This window comes from Plectropomus leopardus, chromosome 12 (assembly GCF_008729295.1).
Source record: "Plectropomus leopardus isolate mb chromosome 12, YSFRI_Pleo_2.0, whole genome shotgun sequence".
Taxonomy (NCBI): domain Eukaryota; kingdom Metazoa; phylum Chordata; class Actinopteri; order Perciformes; family Serranidae; genus Plectropomus; species Plectropomus leopardus.
The window spans coordinates 19,895,082-19,912,352 of record NC_056474.1 but is presented as its reverse complement, the minus strand read 5'-3'; the positions used below and the strand labels follow the sequence as shown (position 1 = coordinate 19,912,352).

The window sequence follows — 17,271 nt, the reverse complement described above, 5'->3', positions numbered from 1 at the left end:
ATAAAATTTGATGATGCTGGAAAGTCTAAGATCAAATTCTCACCTCTCTCCCCACTAATGAGCAGCAGTCGTTGACTTTTCACACAGTACGAGCAAAAAAAAAAAATGTCAGACATCAGTTTTCATGTTCTATTAGGGACTGCTCATTATTTATTTGAGATGAGGGGGTGGTGCAAAACAGGGGAGGCACTTCAAAAAAAAATTTACGCACCGAAAATAGAGTTACGTTTTTTGATCTGGCTTTGGAGAGGGACATTCGACTTTAAGTGGTCATATTTTTTATTTATTAGAAATTCCCTCAGAGCCCCAAAACCAGCAAGTGGGTTTGAAAGACATATTTTCTTTAAAAAAAACAAGCAGAAGGAGTGACATGCATTTTCCCTCAGTCACTCAGGGAGGTTCAAGGGAAAACATTTGTAGCTTCAGGGAGGGTCATAAAAAAGACAAAGTCACACCTCAGTCACCCCACTACTCTGATAAATAAAGTGCAGTCCCTAACAGGATATCAGACTTGAGCAAAAGAAATCTTAAAGTTGATGTCTGATGATTTCTACAACATGCGGCAAACGGCAGAACGGACAGTGAACAAATGAACATTTTCTCTAGATTGTGGTTCATCTCATGAAACCAGATATGCAAATACATGCTTTCAGTTAAAATATTACAAACAACCCCTGTTTTAAATTAAAGCTGCAGACTGACATTCTGATTATTCTTGTCAGATAAAGTGAGAGAGACACAGTTGAAGTGACAGAGTTAAAAGTCACACACTGACTCAGAACAGGAAACCAAGTGCAGAGTCGAGAAGACGCTATCAGTGTTGCCACAAACTCTTGTCTCTTTCTAACCCTCACCCTACTACCTCTTCCCCTGCGGGCCTTGATTCTTGCTCTTTTAGTCTTACAGCAAGTATGTGATTGAAATAGAAGCCCAATCGCAGTGATCGTAGCCATGGGGAAGGAGGAGGCGGAGGAGGGGTTTCTTGTATTTTTGCTTTGCTTTTCGTAACAGAGCTTGTCTACCTTGTAAAAGGTGCTGATCACAGTCATTGGGTTAAATAAAAACTTGTGCTGGTGAGCCATGAGGTTATTTTCTAAACCTCGGGCCCTTTCGACTATGGCGAGGACAGACAGAGACTGTGGGGACTCCTCGTAGTTTTAAATATACCTGAGGCTGCAGCTCTCATACCACATGTATGTGAATGTTGACAAGAGGAGCAGAGTGCACTGCCGCTTGTTAAAATGTTGTCTTGATTTTGACGCAGTGTGGTCTTACTAAAATGGAAGTAGTCTCCAGCTGTCTGCCTGTCTATCTGTGTGTCCCTAGATTTTCTTGGCAACCATTTATCCAATTGACTTGGCAGATTTATTGCGGAGGATCCAAGGAAGTGCAGTTTCAAGTGCGAGCTCCTGTGATTTATCGGCATATTTAATAATTGTGCATTAGTTTAGTCCAATGAGAGGGGAACCTGCCCCGTGACCTCTTACACCCCTGAGCGGCATGCTCAGTACAGCTCGCTCTCCGTTGCTTGCTACAGAACATTCAAGAACAGATGAGGAGAGAAAGATCGGAGATGTTACATTGTAGCAAACTCAAACATGTTACACGCATCAGTGATGTAACTTTCGTAGAGAATGTTTTTGTTCCCAAAATAGCTTTGATTTCACTGAAGCAATGAAATGTTCATGTGAGCTTTTATACTCGAGCCATGCGTGTGCCTTCCCATTGTTAGTGAATTCTACTAAATAATGGCAGGTTTATTGCTCGGGACCCAGTGTCAGGTTGTTTGGACGAACAGATCTCGAGAAAGGTCCAAGTAGCAAAACCAGCCCCGCCGTCAGAAAAAAATGTTAGCATTGTATGTTTCTGCAAGCCAGGGATACGTTAAACTTAAAAATCTCAAATTTTCCATATCAGGGTTTCTATATTTACACAGTATATGAGCTGACTGGGATGGTGGATGGAGTGGCAGCTGTTCAAGCTGCAAACTACTGTTCAAGACCAACAAACTACACAGCAATTTTAGCAATTCATTGCTTTCTTTCTAGCTAGGATAGTGTCAAAAAAAAGCACTATCCTAGGCACTGTGTCTCTGTAAAAAAAAAAAAAACAACTGTTTTGTACCAAAACCGCGTACCAGCGAGCGAAACAACCAACTAAACCATGATTTTTTCCTAAGCGGTTGTGCCTAAACACAACCGCAAATTAACCACGGCGTTAAAACAGAAACAGAAACGTTATGTTTTATCATACCATTACATGATAACATACAAATGTAACCTATTCTTGCTTTACAGTTGCATATAACATTGCGGACAACATTCTCTCTGAGATTGGATAGCAACAAGTACTGGAGGCCAAGCAATCAGCCCATTTCAAACAGGCATGTTTGAAACATCAAACATCACATCAAACAGGCATGTTTGAAATGGGCACTGCCGTTGTTCACTTTAATTTAAGACAATGTAAAATCCGCCAAACAGTGACCGCTGTGGCTGTGTGTGACAGTTAGGGGACGCTGATGCAAACTACAGCTGGGGAATGTATGGATATTATATCAATATGGTGATATGACACTAGATATCGTCTTAGAATATGGATTTTATTAAGTGTTGTCTTCCTGGTTTTAAAGGCTGCATCACAGTTAAGTGAGGTCATTTTCTGAAAATCATCAAGTCAGTTAACTGGCTCATTACGTCTGTTACATAGCAATATCAAGCTAAAGTTTACTGACGTAAGCTAACAGCGGCCTCCATAAGCTAACTGGTCATACCAGACTAAATAAGGCTGAGTGTACTCAATTTAGCAAAGGCGCACTTCAGTTGTCATGTCATTTAATTTGTATCAGACAGAAAGTATTATTGTGTCTCTCAAAACACACACAGTCTCACTTTAATCAGGGTTCTGACAAGTGAAAACAGATTTTTTTTTTTCTTGCAGACAGAAATAGCGACTAGTGTGTTAAAAGTTATTCAGTTGACCTTTCTGCCGGTTTATGCTTGCAGCAATTCAGACAAGGGAATCATTTCAATCTGTGATCTCTTTAGTCGTACACAAAACACAAAAAGTCGATTTTTCTCAGTGTTCTGCGTGCCATGGATTCATGCCATAATAGCTTATTGCGGCTAAACTGACTTTCCCTGGTTTATGTCTCTGTTTGGTCCCAGGCTCTCAGTCTGAGCGTACACCTCTGCACTTCCACTCCTCAGTGGCATCTCAGTGAAAACCACATCATGCTATCTCATCCCCTCACAGGTTCCTTTGGCTCAAGAACTCTAACCACATTGTAACAACCCCCTCCCTCCCTGTTTTAAACCATCTCCGTCCCTTTCTCTCCAGCTGCAATCTGATTTTACTCCTTTTCCTCAGTTTAACTGCATGCGGCCTGCTTCCCTGCCAGCGGCCGTCCGCACCACACTGACCTCTCGGCTGGCCCCAACTGCAGCCACCAGATAGGGACAGAGTGTGAACACAATGAATGATTTACTGGACACTGCTGACCGCAAGACAGTTCTTCTTTCACACAGGAGGTCCACAAACGTCTTGTTTTTCCCGCCTATGCTCTCACTTTTAAATTTTGTCGTCCTGCAACAGTAGCACTTCACTGGTCAGGATAATTATTCTGATTTGACTAACATATGATCCTTGGTCCAGGGTCAGCATGGCTACAATTTCTAAGACAAAACATTTTTGAAAGTATGATAGAAACTGAAGAAACACTGAAGAGAAACTCTCGCGTTACACTAAACAGATGTTTGGATTTATGCTGTAAACACTCCACAAATCACCTCCTCTCATCCATCACTGTGATCAGCAGCTCCCGTTGTTTTCAACCAGCCCGTTTCTGGTTGTAAATTTTTCTCTCAAATACTTAGAATCTCATTGGGGGGATGTTGGTGTGTGGATGTGAAGAACCCTGCTCGGTGCTTCCTGGTCATTGTGTCTCATGCATGTCTGTGGGGGTGCAGCGACCGTTCGAAGGGTCAGAGTTCAAGAGGCAATCCGAATTAAGCCTGCAGTTCATGTGTATGTCTGTACATTTGTTTATTTTCTACAGCACTTGTTTTTAATAACTTTTTATAGCTTTTACACAGCTTTTAATCTTATTTTTCTCAAGTGTTTCTTTTAGCTGATGCTCTCAAGTCTGCGGTCTGTCTCTTGTAGATATTTTCACACACAAAACGCCCCTCTGTTCAAACCGGTTTGGGTGGAGTAAAAAGGCTGGGCTTTCACACAGTAACTTCGTCACTGCACCATCTCTGCATGTTCCTAAAATGTTTTGTCTGGTGTTAAAGTTATCAGAACTCAGTTAAGTTTCAGCAGAACTGATTTGGCGTTTGTTCAGAGTGTGTGTCACAGTTTGTCATCCAGGACACAGAACTTAAACTGTACTTCACATCCATATTATTCGAACACTGAAAAATATGTGGCAGGTTAATAAGATGCATTGCAGATGTAATATACCTGTTTCTTTTTACTGTGGTAGACTTGTAGGGGAAAATACTGACTTTTACAATGTCTCTGCATGAACACAAATGTAATCAGTGGTGAGAAAAAGAAGCAGGAAAGACAACAGTGTGTTGCTTGTTAACAACACGCAGTTTTCTTATCTGTGGTGTGTCTGTTAGCACATTTGATCATGTGTGACTTTCTGCAAGTCATTTCTAGTCCGCTGTAACCTCAAAGTCATCTTCTTTCAATACTATTTTGTGACTTTTAGGTTGAAAACATTAATCAGCAGCACATAAAAGTTAAAACTGGTGAATCTACTGGTTGGTATCAGTATGAAGTTCAGAGAGCAAAATATCAAAATGTTGAATGGGAGCACAAAATTAGCTTGAAATCACCATGTAAAATGGGTAAGTGCACTACCAGTACTACCCCTCTGTCCGCCCACCACACCCTCCGCCCCCGGTGTGAACCCAAATTAACTGCTGACCGCTGCTGCAGACGGATGACTGGACAGTTGCAGCTCTTCATTGTGAAATCAGTTCTGCAGAAACAGAGCTTGAGTGGCTGCGAGAAAGATGTCCACAAGAGTGACTTTGACTTTTCTTATCTAACGCTGAGAACATCTGCACAGAGAGTGACTGTGAAGGATATTATCTTTCTCTGCTCGAACGGAAAAGCAGAAGATCCTGGTTCCTTTTTTCAGCAGTTGTCGACAGAGCTTACAGATAGACTCGCATTGAATAACTGGTTCATCATTTGGGACAGTTTTCAGGATTTTTTTATTCCCATACAAAAAAATATCTCAAATGGACAGTTGACAATTTCATGTAACAGATTTAAGCCTACTGAACAATATTTTAACTTCTGATTTCCTCACTGTCATCCTGAAAATATTCACTATCTTTAAAATCAGAAGTGGCATGTCACTAATTTATTCAAATAGCCCATACTTTTATAAATTCCTCTTGACTTGAGTAATTCAGTTCTATGCCACTTTTAAATAATTTTGGGAAATACACTTATTTGCCTATTGAAAATTAGATGAAAAGACTGATCCCGCTCTCATGTCTGTGCAGTAAATATTTAGCCATGTCCAGCAACCAATTAGGCCATGTCCACACGGAGACCGAACTGATCCATTTTCCTTTTTTTCGTTTTGAAAAGGTTTTCCGTAAACACGGAATTGTCTCAAGAAATGTGTGTCCACACAAAACCAATGAAAAAGCTGTTGTATATATGCCAGGCCTGTAAGTGGTGCTGCCACAGAAATACACCAAAAACAGAGAATAAAACATGGAGCATGTGCGTAAACATTGTGCTATGTAAACAAACACACGAAGAAGAAGATGGCGGAGAATATGAATCAAGCTAATAAGAAGACATTTGTGTGGACTAGAAGATTTTGCTGTAAAAGCTATATCACGCTCAGCAGCTTCTGCAGCATGAACGAAATACTGTAATCCGCTATTGTTGTTGTTGTTGTTGTTGTTGTTGTTGTTGTTGTTGTTGTTGTTGTTGTTGTTGTTGTTGTTGTTGGCGGGGTTAGCGCATGCAGGTTAAGAGAGAGGTGGGGATATGGCGTCATCGGTTCAGGAAAGATGCATATGGTTTGTAAACGCAGAAATGCAAGGGTGGCTTCTTCAGATTTAGGCATCTGACCAAAAATCCATCAAAAAAACCCACTGACTTTTAGACAAGGGAATTTGGAGTGCTAAAATGCTGACCCTTTTCCATTTCAGAAGTAACTAAACTCCCCGCTTTTCGCTTGAGTGCCTCCTTGCTGGAATATGAAAAAAAGTCTCAGGGCTTGGAGGGGGGCTAAGACACAACTAGCAAGCCAGTCATGCCACCTCTCAATCCACAGCACCTCCCTGCACACGCACAAAGTAGTTGGTTGGTGAAAGGGTTTTGACACGGCAGGGACAGGGTTAGTGGTAAAAGCAGGCTCCTACTACCACAATCAGCCAATAGCAAAATTCAATTGCAATAGCCAGTTTTAACCTTTAGAGGGCAGTCACTATGCATATTTATAACACAAAATATAAAATTTTAATACTTTGTACTCAGATGTCAAGACTTGGACCTGAAGCAATCAACAACACTACTAAATGCCCATATATATATATATTGCTTTTCAACTGAAAAAAGTGGTTCGGGGATTTAGTAACTGTTGAAGTGGAACTCATGTTTTCATGTTTACAACTAAGAAGTCGTGTACAAGAAGTTGTGAAACTGAACGGTGTTCATATGGTCACTTCTTCAGAAAACAGGGTAATCACAATCATCATTCATCATTCCTGGAGCATTTTATTGGTCTGATAGTGCACAGTTTTCTACTTCTTTAGAGTTTTTTCTGGTTAAGTTGCACGAGTTTTTAAAGTACTTGTGACTGCCCACCCAAAGGACCCCCCCCCCCATTTTTTAATAAAGAAAAAAAGACATCTTTCCTGCAGTGAAATACACCTCTAAAAAGCTGGTATCACAGAAATTTGACTTTTTTTTCTTTTTTTTCTTTAAAATGTACTAAACCTGAACACTTCATTATCATATCATAGTTGGTGACTAATTTATTAGTTGATAACTAATTGATTAATCATTGCAGCTCTAATGATATCTAAATATGAAGCTCCAGCTATAAGCTGGTTAGCGAAGTTTAGTCACTCTGACTTGTGTAGCACAAAACCTTCCATAATGCCACAACTTGATGTTTTTACACTTTGGTAAAAATTAAACAAACATGATATAAAGTGATAATTAGAGGAGCTGTTTTTCTGTTTCCAGGCTTTATGCTAAGCTAACATAACCATGTCCTGCTTCCTGCATGTCCTCGCAAATGTGCGAGCCCACTGCTCACTCCTTTTCTCATCCACCATCTCTCATCCATTTTTTGATCAAATAAGCATTATTCCAAAAACTTCCAGTATTTTTAAAAGGACTTCAGTACTGAAATAACTCCAGCTATTTACTACTACAAAATTACTACTACTAGGCCGGACATCCAGTTGCTTTGATTTTGTTTTTATGTCTCTCATGGTGTTAGGTGTTCAGTAACTTGAAAGTCTCTCAGTCTGTTCCTCATATTTAGACTCTTATCTGTGTGGATACACTCCTGTCCATGTCCATGAAAACTGGGACCTGGGGAGTCATGAATGATGACCCTTTGAATAACACGGCCAGCATGACACTCACCACTCCTATTAATCACAGCAGAGTTCAAGACATGGATTATAGGAAACACCAGCCTCATGTTTGGAAATAGGTGGATCCATGGTGTAAGAGTCATTTCACTTTTACTGCTTTGGTTACTCATGTCACTCTTAGTAACTGCTGCTGAATGTTGGCTCAGGTGGGATGTGCCGTCTTTGACGAGTCACGCTGATGGATCATGGCCCGATTGTGCTGTATTGTACTGAGATGTGTAACTGACTGTGGAAGTTAAAGTTTCTGTTGTCAGTGTCGTACCATTTTTATACATATTATTGTCTTTACACATTCAAATGTAACCTTTGACATGATTGTGAATGTTGAGCATATTGCTGAACCAGCAAGAACCAGTTCAAGTTATTGCAGACTTGTAAAAAAGAGATTTCCTCACTCTAACCTGTATGCAGCATTTCACTTTTCTGTTTCACATGGATGTGAGAGTGTGCAGAAAATTTTTCCTACAAGTTGGGACTTATTCCAGTACCTTGCTAAGACTAAGCTGGATGGAGCGATGGTCGTTCTGCATCATCACAGAGGTTATGAAAGTGTAATGAGACTTTTACAACGTAGTGGTTTCATGTGGTATGAATGTTGGTGCTGCTGTCGCAAAGACAACTGAATCGCTTGCCATTTTACTTTGGTAACTAGCTACGGGTTAAAACAAAAAAGCTGTCCTTTCTTTGTTTTACTTGCCTTATGTTTGACAAACATAATGCTTATTTTTTCCTGGGAGATCGTACCAGAAAGTGGTAACATCCTGGACTTTAGTGCAGAGGTGGGAACTGTAGTTCAGGCAGTAATCTAGCTCAGGAGCTGATTCAGAGGTCAAATATTGTGACCTTCAGAAAAGTCATTATTTATTCATTTCCAGCCCAAATGATTACTGTTAACTTGAATTCACAACAGCGATGGATGATACATCAATGGACCTGTCCTTAATCGATCACGTCTGGTCATCTGATAGCAAATAGGCCATCACCATCACCATCACTGTGCACATTAGGAGACACGTTTGAAATGAGAGAGAGCTCTTCATTAAACCATTTATTGTAATTGTAGGGACTTTTTTTTTGAGTTCCTGCAGTGGCTTCCAATTTGTCATGCATTTAATTTTAATTCTTATGTTAAAAACTCTTCATGTATTTATGAACTTGCCTCAAACCAACGAATCAATATGATGCAAATGGTGGAAGAGCTATGGTTGTGATACTTTATAAGTCATGCATTTTTTAATCATTTGATTTTGATTGTTTATTACTTTTACCTCCATCTTTTGTAGGATTATTTAAATATTTTAACTCTTGTTAAATTATTAATAATTTTTTTTTTGTTTTGTAGCACTTTGAGCTAAATTTCTTGTATGAAAAGTGTTAAATGGGAACAGTTTATCAACATTGTAATCATTATTTAGTCTAACTAATAACAACTGGCTCAAATAATTCCATACTCTGGATGTCTATTTCTGTAGGTGTAATGAAAAACAAAAATCCTGCAAATAATTGTTAAAAGGTTTCTTGAAATACCTACATTATATCAAAAATACAGAGAAGCTTTGCAAAAATAATGATTTTGTATCTTAAAGTAATGAGAAAATCCCTGACAATTAGGACTTCCTCATCATATGAAATAATAACTTAGTAAGTCAATGAGTCAGTATTTCAAAACAATGAGTCAGTATCCCAACATCATGGGAAACTTTGTGAAAATATTGACTAAAATCTACTTATCTCAGATAATGAAAATATTCATCAAAATAATTACTTAGTATTTCAAAACTAAGGAAAAGCGTAATCAAAATAACAACTTAGGCTAATATCTAAAAGTAATAGAAAACTTTACCAAGTCTTTTGAGAAAGTTTCTCATGTACACCAGCGACTCTGGCAGTAATGGACTTCCATAACAGCGCACTCATGCCTAAGCTTTTAGTAAGTTATTTAAGTACTTTTATATGACATTATCAACACCTGGAAGCTTTAAGTTATCATTTCAAAAAAGTTTCTTTGTTATCTTTTCCCATCACACTGGTGGAAATGGTATTCCATAGCAGTCAGCTCTAGAAATAACACAAATGCTCTTTAGCCCCTGAAACCTAGATTGATATCAGTTTTCTTTTGCAGTGTCAAGCTGCCTTTACAAACTATTTACCCATTGAAACATAAGCAAACTGGTTTAATTTCTTTCAAAAACATTAAGAAAAAGGCAATGAGCAAATCTGCAAGAAATGTCCCGCAAATTGCAAGGAATTAGTAAAAGGTGACAATTTTCTTGTTTGTTATTGTTTTAACTTTTATTTATTTATTTAGATAATTTCAGGTAATGTTCTTGTTACCTTTTTAATAAAAAAAAAAAAAACCCAAACAACTAATTTCAAGCTAGTTTTTGGGCCATTTCTTCAAAACTGTGTTACAGGGGAAAAAAATTAATACATATATTTAAAAACAGGACAAAAAGAGTTTTTTTTTTTTTTTTGGGGGGGGGGGGGGGGGGGGGGTCATTTTCTTGTTTGTTGTTTTTTTCCACTTTTCTTTTTTTTAAGCATATTTCAGGTAATTACCTCTTTATTATTATTATTATTATTATTATTATTATTTTATTATTTATTTTATTTTTCATTTAAAAAAAAAAAACTAATTTGCTGCTAATTTTTGGGCCATGTCTTGTTAAGTTGCTTCTATACCCATGTTTTGTTAAAAAAGTCAAACCAATTTGCTCAAATTTTTAAAGGGTTAAGGACAACAGCCATGTTCTCCATCGGGCGTTTCCTGAACTAGTCCCAAACAATTTTGTTCGGCAGTTGCACCATTTTATTAAATCACATATTAATATGGTTTTATTCTGCCTTTCAGTCGTTAACAAAGACAAACACTAAATCAGTGCTGCAGAAGTGGCACGAGGTCCTGCGGAGTCTCTGCTGCCCCCTGTCGGCTCCTGTAGTTTGTCCTCCGGGCTGCGGGGGGCGCTGCTGCTCACGAGACATCCGGCTGACGAAAAGTTGCAAAGTCAACCTTCCGCTGTCCGGAGACACGTCCGAGTCCGGGAGGAAGAGGAGCTAAATCTCTGCAAAATGGTGAGTGAAGTATTAAGATATACACTCAGGGCGCTCGGCGTGGGTGTGCGTAGAGATGTGTTTGATGGTTATAACGTGTTTCCAGCGGTTTGACGGCCAGATGTTGGTGGATGTTTGCGGCTGTTGAGCCGGTGAGCTGCTGGGCTCCAGCGTGGCGCCTCCATGGCTGACGAAACCTCAGTTGACCCACTCCATTCAGCGCTCACACCAAGCTTTTAACAGCTTATTTATGTACTTGTATGTGGCAATGTCAACACCGTGAAGCTGCAAACAGATGGCGTGTGTTTTTTTTAGCGCGTTTTTACACTTTTTTTCCCGGTTTTAGTTAGCATGCTAATATGTTGACTCTGCTTTCTCCTGTCAGGGTTTCGTCAAAGTGGTGAAGAACAAGGCGTACTTTAAGAGATATGAGGTCAAATTCAGGAGAAGAAGAGGTGAGATCATATTTTTTTTTTCCACACCAGCTTCACAGCCTTGATTGTGTGCATGCATTATACATCTGTACATCTTTTAAATGTATTACAACAATGCTTTAATGAACATTGACCCTTTATCTCCACAGAGGGTAAAACTGACTTTTATGCCCGCAAGCGCCTGGTGGTGCAGGACAAGAACAAGTACAACACACCCAAGTACCGAATGATCGTCAGGTTGTCCAACAGGGACATCTGCTGTCAGGTGGGTGGTTTGGAGGGAAACGCATATTGCCACATTTTTAGAACAACCTGACTCAACCTTTCTCTGTCCTTCTTGTCCAGATCGCCTACGCCAAGATCGAAGGAGACCAGATCGTGTGTGCTGCTTACTCTCACGAGCTGCCCAAATATGGCATCACCGTAGGCCTTACGAACTACGCTGCGGCCTACTGCACAGGGCTGCTGCTGGCTCGCCGGGTAAGAGCTCAGAAAGTTGCAGATGTCAGCACATGCGTAGGACAGGGAGAGTTGTGCTGACACAGTAGTTTCACAGGTCAGATTTATTGTATCATGTGTGAGTGATCGTTGCTGGAAGAGATTTGTCAAATGTTTACTCCCATCCTGTTTTTCGTCATCTTCCGCTCAGCTGCTTCACAAGTTCGGCATGGACCAGGTGTACGAGGGCCAGGTGGAGGTGACGGGAGAGGAGTTCAACGTCGAGAGCGTTGACGGACAGCCGGGCGCCTTCACCTGTTACCTGGATGCTGGTTTGACCAGAACCACCACAGGGAACAAGGTCTTTGGAGCACTGAAGGGGGCGGTTGACGGAGGGTTGGCCATTCCTCACAGGTCAGTATGATAACGGTAGCACCCAGTGATTACTCACTCTGCAGTGTTTCATTTAAAGCTAGTTTTTTTTCTTTTTTGCAACCCCACCTCAAAGTGCTTTCAAAGTGCACTGACGGGAATGGAAACAAAAATGTGACCTTGAATTGTACTTCTAAATTATGTCTGATGTGTCTCACAGAAGTTTTTTTTTCTCAATCTTCCTCTTACAATGTTTCCCCAAAGTACCCAGTTATTCTGCCACATGCTGCTGCGCCAAAGTCCGTTCCAAAATGTAATACTCAAAAGTTTCTTTAAAAATGTAACACATGGCCTACTCTTCCCAAAATTACAAGTCATTCATAACAGTCACTCTTGGCATCAGCATAAATTAGATTCACTGCGCAGCACGTTAAAAAAAGACACTTTAAAGCTGCTTTTCTTCTGTTATTTCCTTCGTCTAAATCAGTGATGAAGAACATCAGAAGCAAATACCAGGAGTTGAGTTTTCATTAACACGGTTAACAGTGAGTGAAAACAGGTGCGCAGTAGCTCGCCTAGTAGAGCGGGCATCCCATGTACAAAGGATATTGTGTTGCAGCTGTCAAAATAAAAGCTAAAAGGCCTAAAAAAATCATCATCACTAAGAGAGATAAAAAAACTGAGTGAAAAACAGCATCACTGATCTGTTTCTGACCAAATGTTATCTGACGTAAAAACTCAACACACACACACACACACACACACGGTGTGTTAGTCACTACCAAACCTCTTTGTAATCTGCATTTTGCCAATGTGAGAACCCAACGACCATCCGTCTGACCGGAGATCCACTGTAGCAAGTGGGCATCTGTAATTTCCTCGTCCACGCACCGGTCATTTCAGGTCGTTTAATTAACCCATACTTTCATATGAAGGTAACGGACGCGCGACTGTCCTGTCTCTGTGCGGCTGCAGCATGAGTTTAGGGGAAACGTTGGCTTGCGTAGAGCCAATCTTTATTTTTGTGTGGCGGGTTAGTGACGAGTTTCCAGTCAGCCAAACTGGTGAAGTCTGTGGTTTTTCTCTGCTTCTTGATGATGTTACAAAGCACGCTGAGCAAAATGTAGTTGGTCCTTCATTTGCATTAGCTGATGTTTACTGTCCTTTTCAAGACGGGGCTGAGAGAAGCGAGATCAACCAAAAGAAACACCCGGCATTTTGTTACAGCTGGGTAGATGGATGAACATTGTTCAGAGAAAACGTTTTTTTTTTTTAAAGCATACATTTAAAAAAAGTGCAGAACCTTGTTCATTATCCGAGAGCTGTGAGTTTTTGTAAATGCAGAATATTCTGACTCGCCTGAACCTGTCGTTTTCCTCTGCTCTTCCCCGTTTTAGTCTAAAACGGTTCCCCGGTTACGACACAGAGAGCAAAGAGTTCAACGCAGAGGTGCATCGGAAACACATCATGGGCATGAACGTGGCCGACTACATGTCTTACCTGATGGAGGAGGATGAGGAGGCCTACAAGAAACAGTTCTCTCGCTTCATCAAGAATGGAATAACGCCAGACACAGTAAGATGAACGCTCGTCACCGTGAATACGGGCCGCACACGACACGTTCAGATCGCAGCAACGCACCCGTCTCTGACCATGTTACACATGCAGCCTCATCAGCCAGTCTGCCTGCCAGATTCGTTTTGTGTCAACTTCTCTTAATTATGATACATATCCTCTTTTCTAACGTAATGAAGTAGCTTGACAAAAAACTCAAAACACCGAATAACTTTGTTCTTCAGTGGAAATTGTTACAATCAGCATTTATCTCTGCGATAAATGACTGCTGTCTTATCCCTATTTTTTAGTTTTCATTTAAAAAAACAACAAAAAAAAACTTGCATATAAAAGAATTTATTGTGAAAAGTGTTAAGTGTGAGAGAAGTGTGATAGGAGGTGATGAAAAGACATTTGCACAGAGATCCCGCTATACGACGCAGAAGAGGCGTGAAGGGCCTGATGTTTAACAAAACACCGTCTGTGTGACGTAATAAATGCGTCCGCAGCATTGTCTCAGTAACAGTGGCATAACACGTCTATAATCAATCATGATCAATCACTTACTGTCCCCGTTACATGGCGGTTCATCTCGTCCTCTGCTCGGAGGTTAGGGAGTTACCTCCCCAATTTGTGGACATTTTTCTGCCACTCTTTGTGCGGTCCACGGTCCCATCCTGCTGATTGTCCGATTTACACAGACATTTGTTCGGCTCCTACCTCTGCTGCCGGCTTAAAGGCGAAACAACTCTGTCGTTAAAAAAAAACGGCAGCGTGGAACAACGGCACAGCAGTCCTGCCTGAAGAGTAAGTGTCAAAAAGGCTATGAATTATTATTATTATTTTTATTTTATTTTTCAAAGAAAACTGCATTAGGATAATATGAAAGCACTATGCATTCACGTGAGAAAAAAATGCCTTGAGATTATTTATTTGTGTCAAATTAAGTTTTAAAAAAAATCAGATTGTTTTCACGTGAATGCACTATGCTTTTGTAGATGCTCATATGGGTTGTAGATGGGTTAAATGGAGTCACTTGTAGTCAGGACACCTCAAAATTTAAGCTTAAGCAAGCTTAACTGATATGAAGAGAGGCGATCTCATAGTCACGTGAAGTTCAGCCCAACCAATACGTTTACGGCCGACTGAGATCAGCTCAGTGCACATGTATCACTATCAGAGTACAGTTTGCTTAGTAAGTAACATTATGTGTGTGAGGTGATTTAAACAGTGTCTGTTGCATATTTTGTCCACCAGAGAGCAGTCACATGTTTACTTTGAAACTGTCTAATGTTGCTCAGTACATCTCTTTCTCCCAATTTCTCAAAAAGTTTAAGGGAGTCGGACTACAAATGTGTCTTTTTTTTTTTTTTTTTAATGTTAAAACAAATAGACGAAATGTTACTGAAGGAACTTTTCATGTATCAGTATGTACAAGACAACAGCAACAGTCTACCTGTGAACCCACCGCGCCGTCCACAAAACCACCGTGAAGCCGAGCGCCCAAACATCACGTCTCCGCTGTGTCTGCATCATTAGCTGCACATTTACATGAGCTTTACAGTGACTAGTTTGAGTGATTCGCCTGCTGTGTTTGCTGGTTCTTCTCTGCTTCTTGATGATGTTACAAAGCACGCTGAGCAAAATGTAGTTGGTCCTTCATTTGCATTAGCTGATGTTTACTGTCCTTTTCAAGACGGGGCTGAGAGAAGCGAGGCGAATCACCAGGCACAGAGCGAAAGGCCCTACATGTGCTGGTGCGTCAACATTTGTCATTGTTGTTCTTTTCAGGTCCAAGAAATGTACAAAAACGCACACGCCGCCATCAGAGCGAACCCTGTCCACGAAAAGAAACCCACAAAAGACGTCAAGAAGAAGAGGTGGGTTCTTATTTTTACAACTATTGATTTTTCTTTCTCTGCGGCACTAGTGATGCTGTAACACGAGACAAAGCCGAAAGGTCATTTTTCTGTTTCTTGTAGCTACATTTTGACAACATGGCACTTAAAAACCGCAGAGCAGTTCATGGAAACCCTGGGAAAATAACCATTACACGCAAGCTCCCTGTCCAAGTATTGAAGAGCTGTACTGGGAAGCTCCCAGTGCTTCCCTTGGTTGTACTGAATGTTAATGGAGCTGTTGTTGTGTCTCTTTCCGGGCAGGTGGAATCGCGCCAAGTTATCTCTGGCACAGAGAAAAGACCGCGTCGCCCAGAAAAAGGCCAGCTTCTTACGAGCGCAAGAACAAGAAGCAGGCGACGGTTAGGGGCTCTGCTGCGAAAACACCACACACATCATAGACAAATAAATTTATTGCAAACACAAACTGTTGTCTCTCTGTCAATATTTTTTTTAGAGTTTGAGTGGTTGTGTGTACCTTTTAAACATTCAGTCCTTGTTTGCCTCTGAGTGTTTAGTTTACACCCATGACTAATATTTACAGTGATAACCTTTAATCCACCTGAATGACTCAATAATTGCACACATTGTGATGTAGTACGGAGGCCCTGAAAGCCCCGAAAGGTTATTAATTTTTTATTTTTTATCTTGTGCGCTAAAGATAAAAAAAAAATATTAAAATTTTTTTAAAAAAGGGGGGGAAGGGTTAGTGAGGGCAAGCTTTGCTGTTCAAATTACAACAGAATTCAGAAATATGGGTGTTTTAAATGCCATTAAAATGGTAGAAATCCATTCAGCTAAGACGTATAACATCGGTGGTCTATAAACCGTAGGTGTGTGACTAACACAGTGACTCAGGGAAACATCAACTGAACATTTCACCAAGGGGAAAACATTGCTGAAAACATTAGGAGGCTGAATCCAAATGTGTGGACTTGCAGATTATCTTAAATCTTGGTGCTGGCTCACAGAATAGCTTGTTGCCCCACATTCTTTTAATCAGATCCGAATCAGCAGTGCACCTTATACATGGAATAATCTGCAACACCTTCACCCCGGCCTCTGCCGCACTGATGGCTGTTCAGCCGTCATTCTTGAGATCTTAAATTGATCGTAAATGTATTTAACTACACATTGTTTGTTATCCGATATTTTGACTTTTAGCTGTTACATGTCATTGTTTTGTACTTAATGCATATTTATCCATTCTAACTTATTTTAGGGTTTTCTTATTGTTTTTTGCTGTCTTTATTGATGCTTGGCATCTTTGAAAATTTACTTAAGTGATTTCTCTTGGAGGTTTCAAATGAAAAATTATAGGCAAAGAAAAATGGCTTAAAAAACGCCAATAGATCTTAAAATGTCAGTAATAATCAATTTATTTAGTCGTAGTTCTGCCATAATTTAGACACTTTTGTACTTGAATGTGTACAGCCAAAGTGTCAGAGTCCCCCTGGCCTTCACCTGCAAAAGGTCACTCAAATGATCATGTCCTGAGCAGGACGAGACTCAAAGCGACCACATAGAGATGCAAAGGAACTGCAAAAATAACTACAAAAAGATGCAATATAACCAGAGGGAGACACAAAGGAAAAAGGATACAAAATGACTCCAAAGAGACACAAAGAACCAAGAATAAACGAAATGTGAGAGAAAGACAAACAACAAAGAAGATACAAAATAACCTTAAAGAGACTAAATAACTACAGGGAGACAAACCCGCACTGTGAGAGTGTCGCAGCGGGGCCTTTTGCATGTCTGTGCCCAGGGTACCGTTTGAAAAGCCTCCATTAAGAGTCAGATTGGGAGGATATTTGGCTCCAGTAGGACCCAGGGAACATAGATAAGATCCAGTTTTAGGGGTTTCATAAA

At 40.3% G+C, this 17,271-nt stretch overlaps 1 protein-coding gene across 1 annotated transcript; it reads left to right on the top strand.

The window, feature by feature from the left end:
- The first annotated feature begins 7,719 nt into the window (after window positions 1-7,719).
- On the top strand, window positions 7,720-15,826 carry rpl5a (ribosomal protein L5a). The gene is made up of 9 exons (XM_042497541.1): window positions 7,720-7,724; window positions 10,592-10,724; window positions 11,089-11,158; window positions 11,287-11,402; window positions 11,483-11,617; window positions 11,787-11,989; window positions 13,345-13,522; window positions 15,293-15,381; window positions 15,664-15,826. Exons 1-9 carry the CDS (start codon window positions 7,720-7,722, stop codon window positions 15,764-15,766), a joined length of 1,032 nt encoding a protein of 343 aa, XP_042353475.1. The 3' UTR covers window positions 15,767-15,826.
- Window positions 15,827-17,271: the final 1,445 nt, after the last annotated feature.

Excerpts from the sequence above, each read along its gene's own strand:
- rpl5a (XM_042497541.1), top strand. Across the intron at positions 11,403-11,482 it reads ACAGGGACATCTGCTGTCAG|ATCGCCTACGCCAAGATCGA; the intron begins GTGGGTGGTTTG and ends CTTCTTGTCCAG. Across the intron at positions 13,523-15,292 it reads ATGGAATAACGCCAGACACA|GTCCAAGAAATGTACAAAAA; the intron begins GTAAGATGAACG and ends TGTTCTTTTCAG.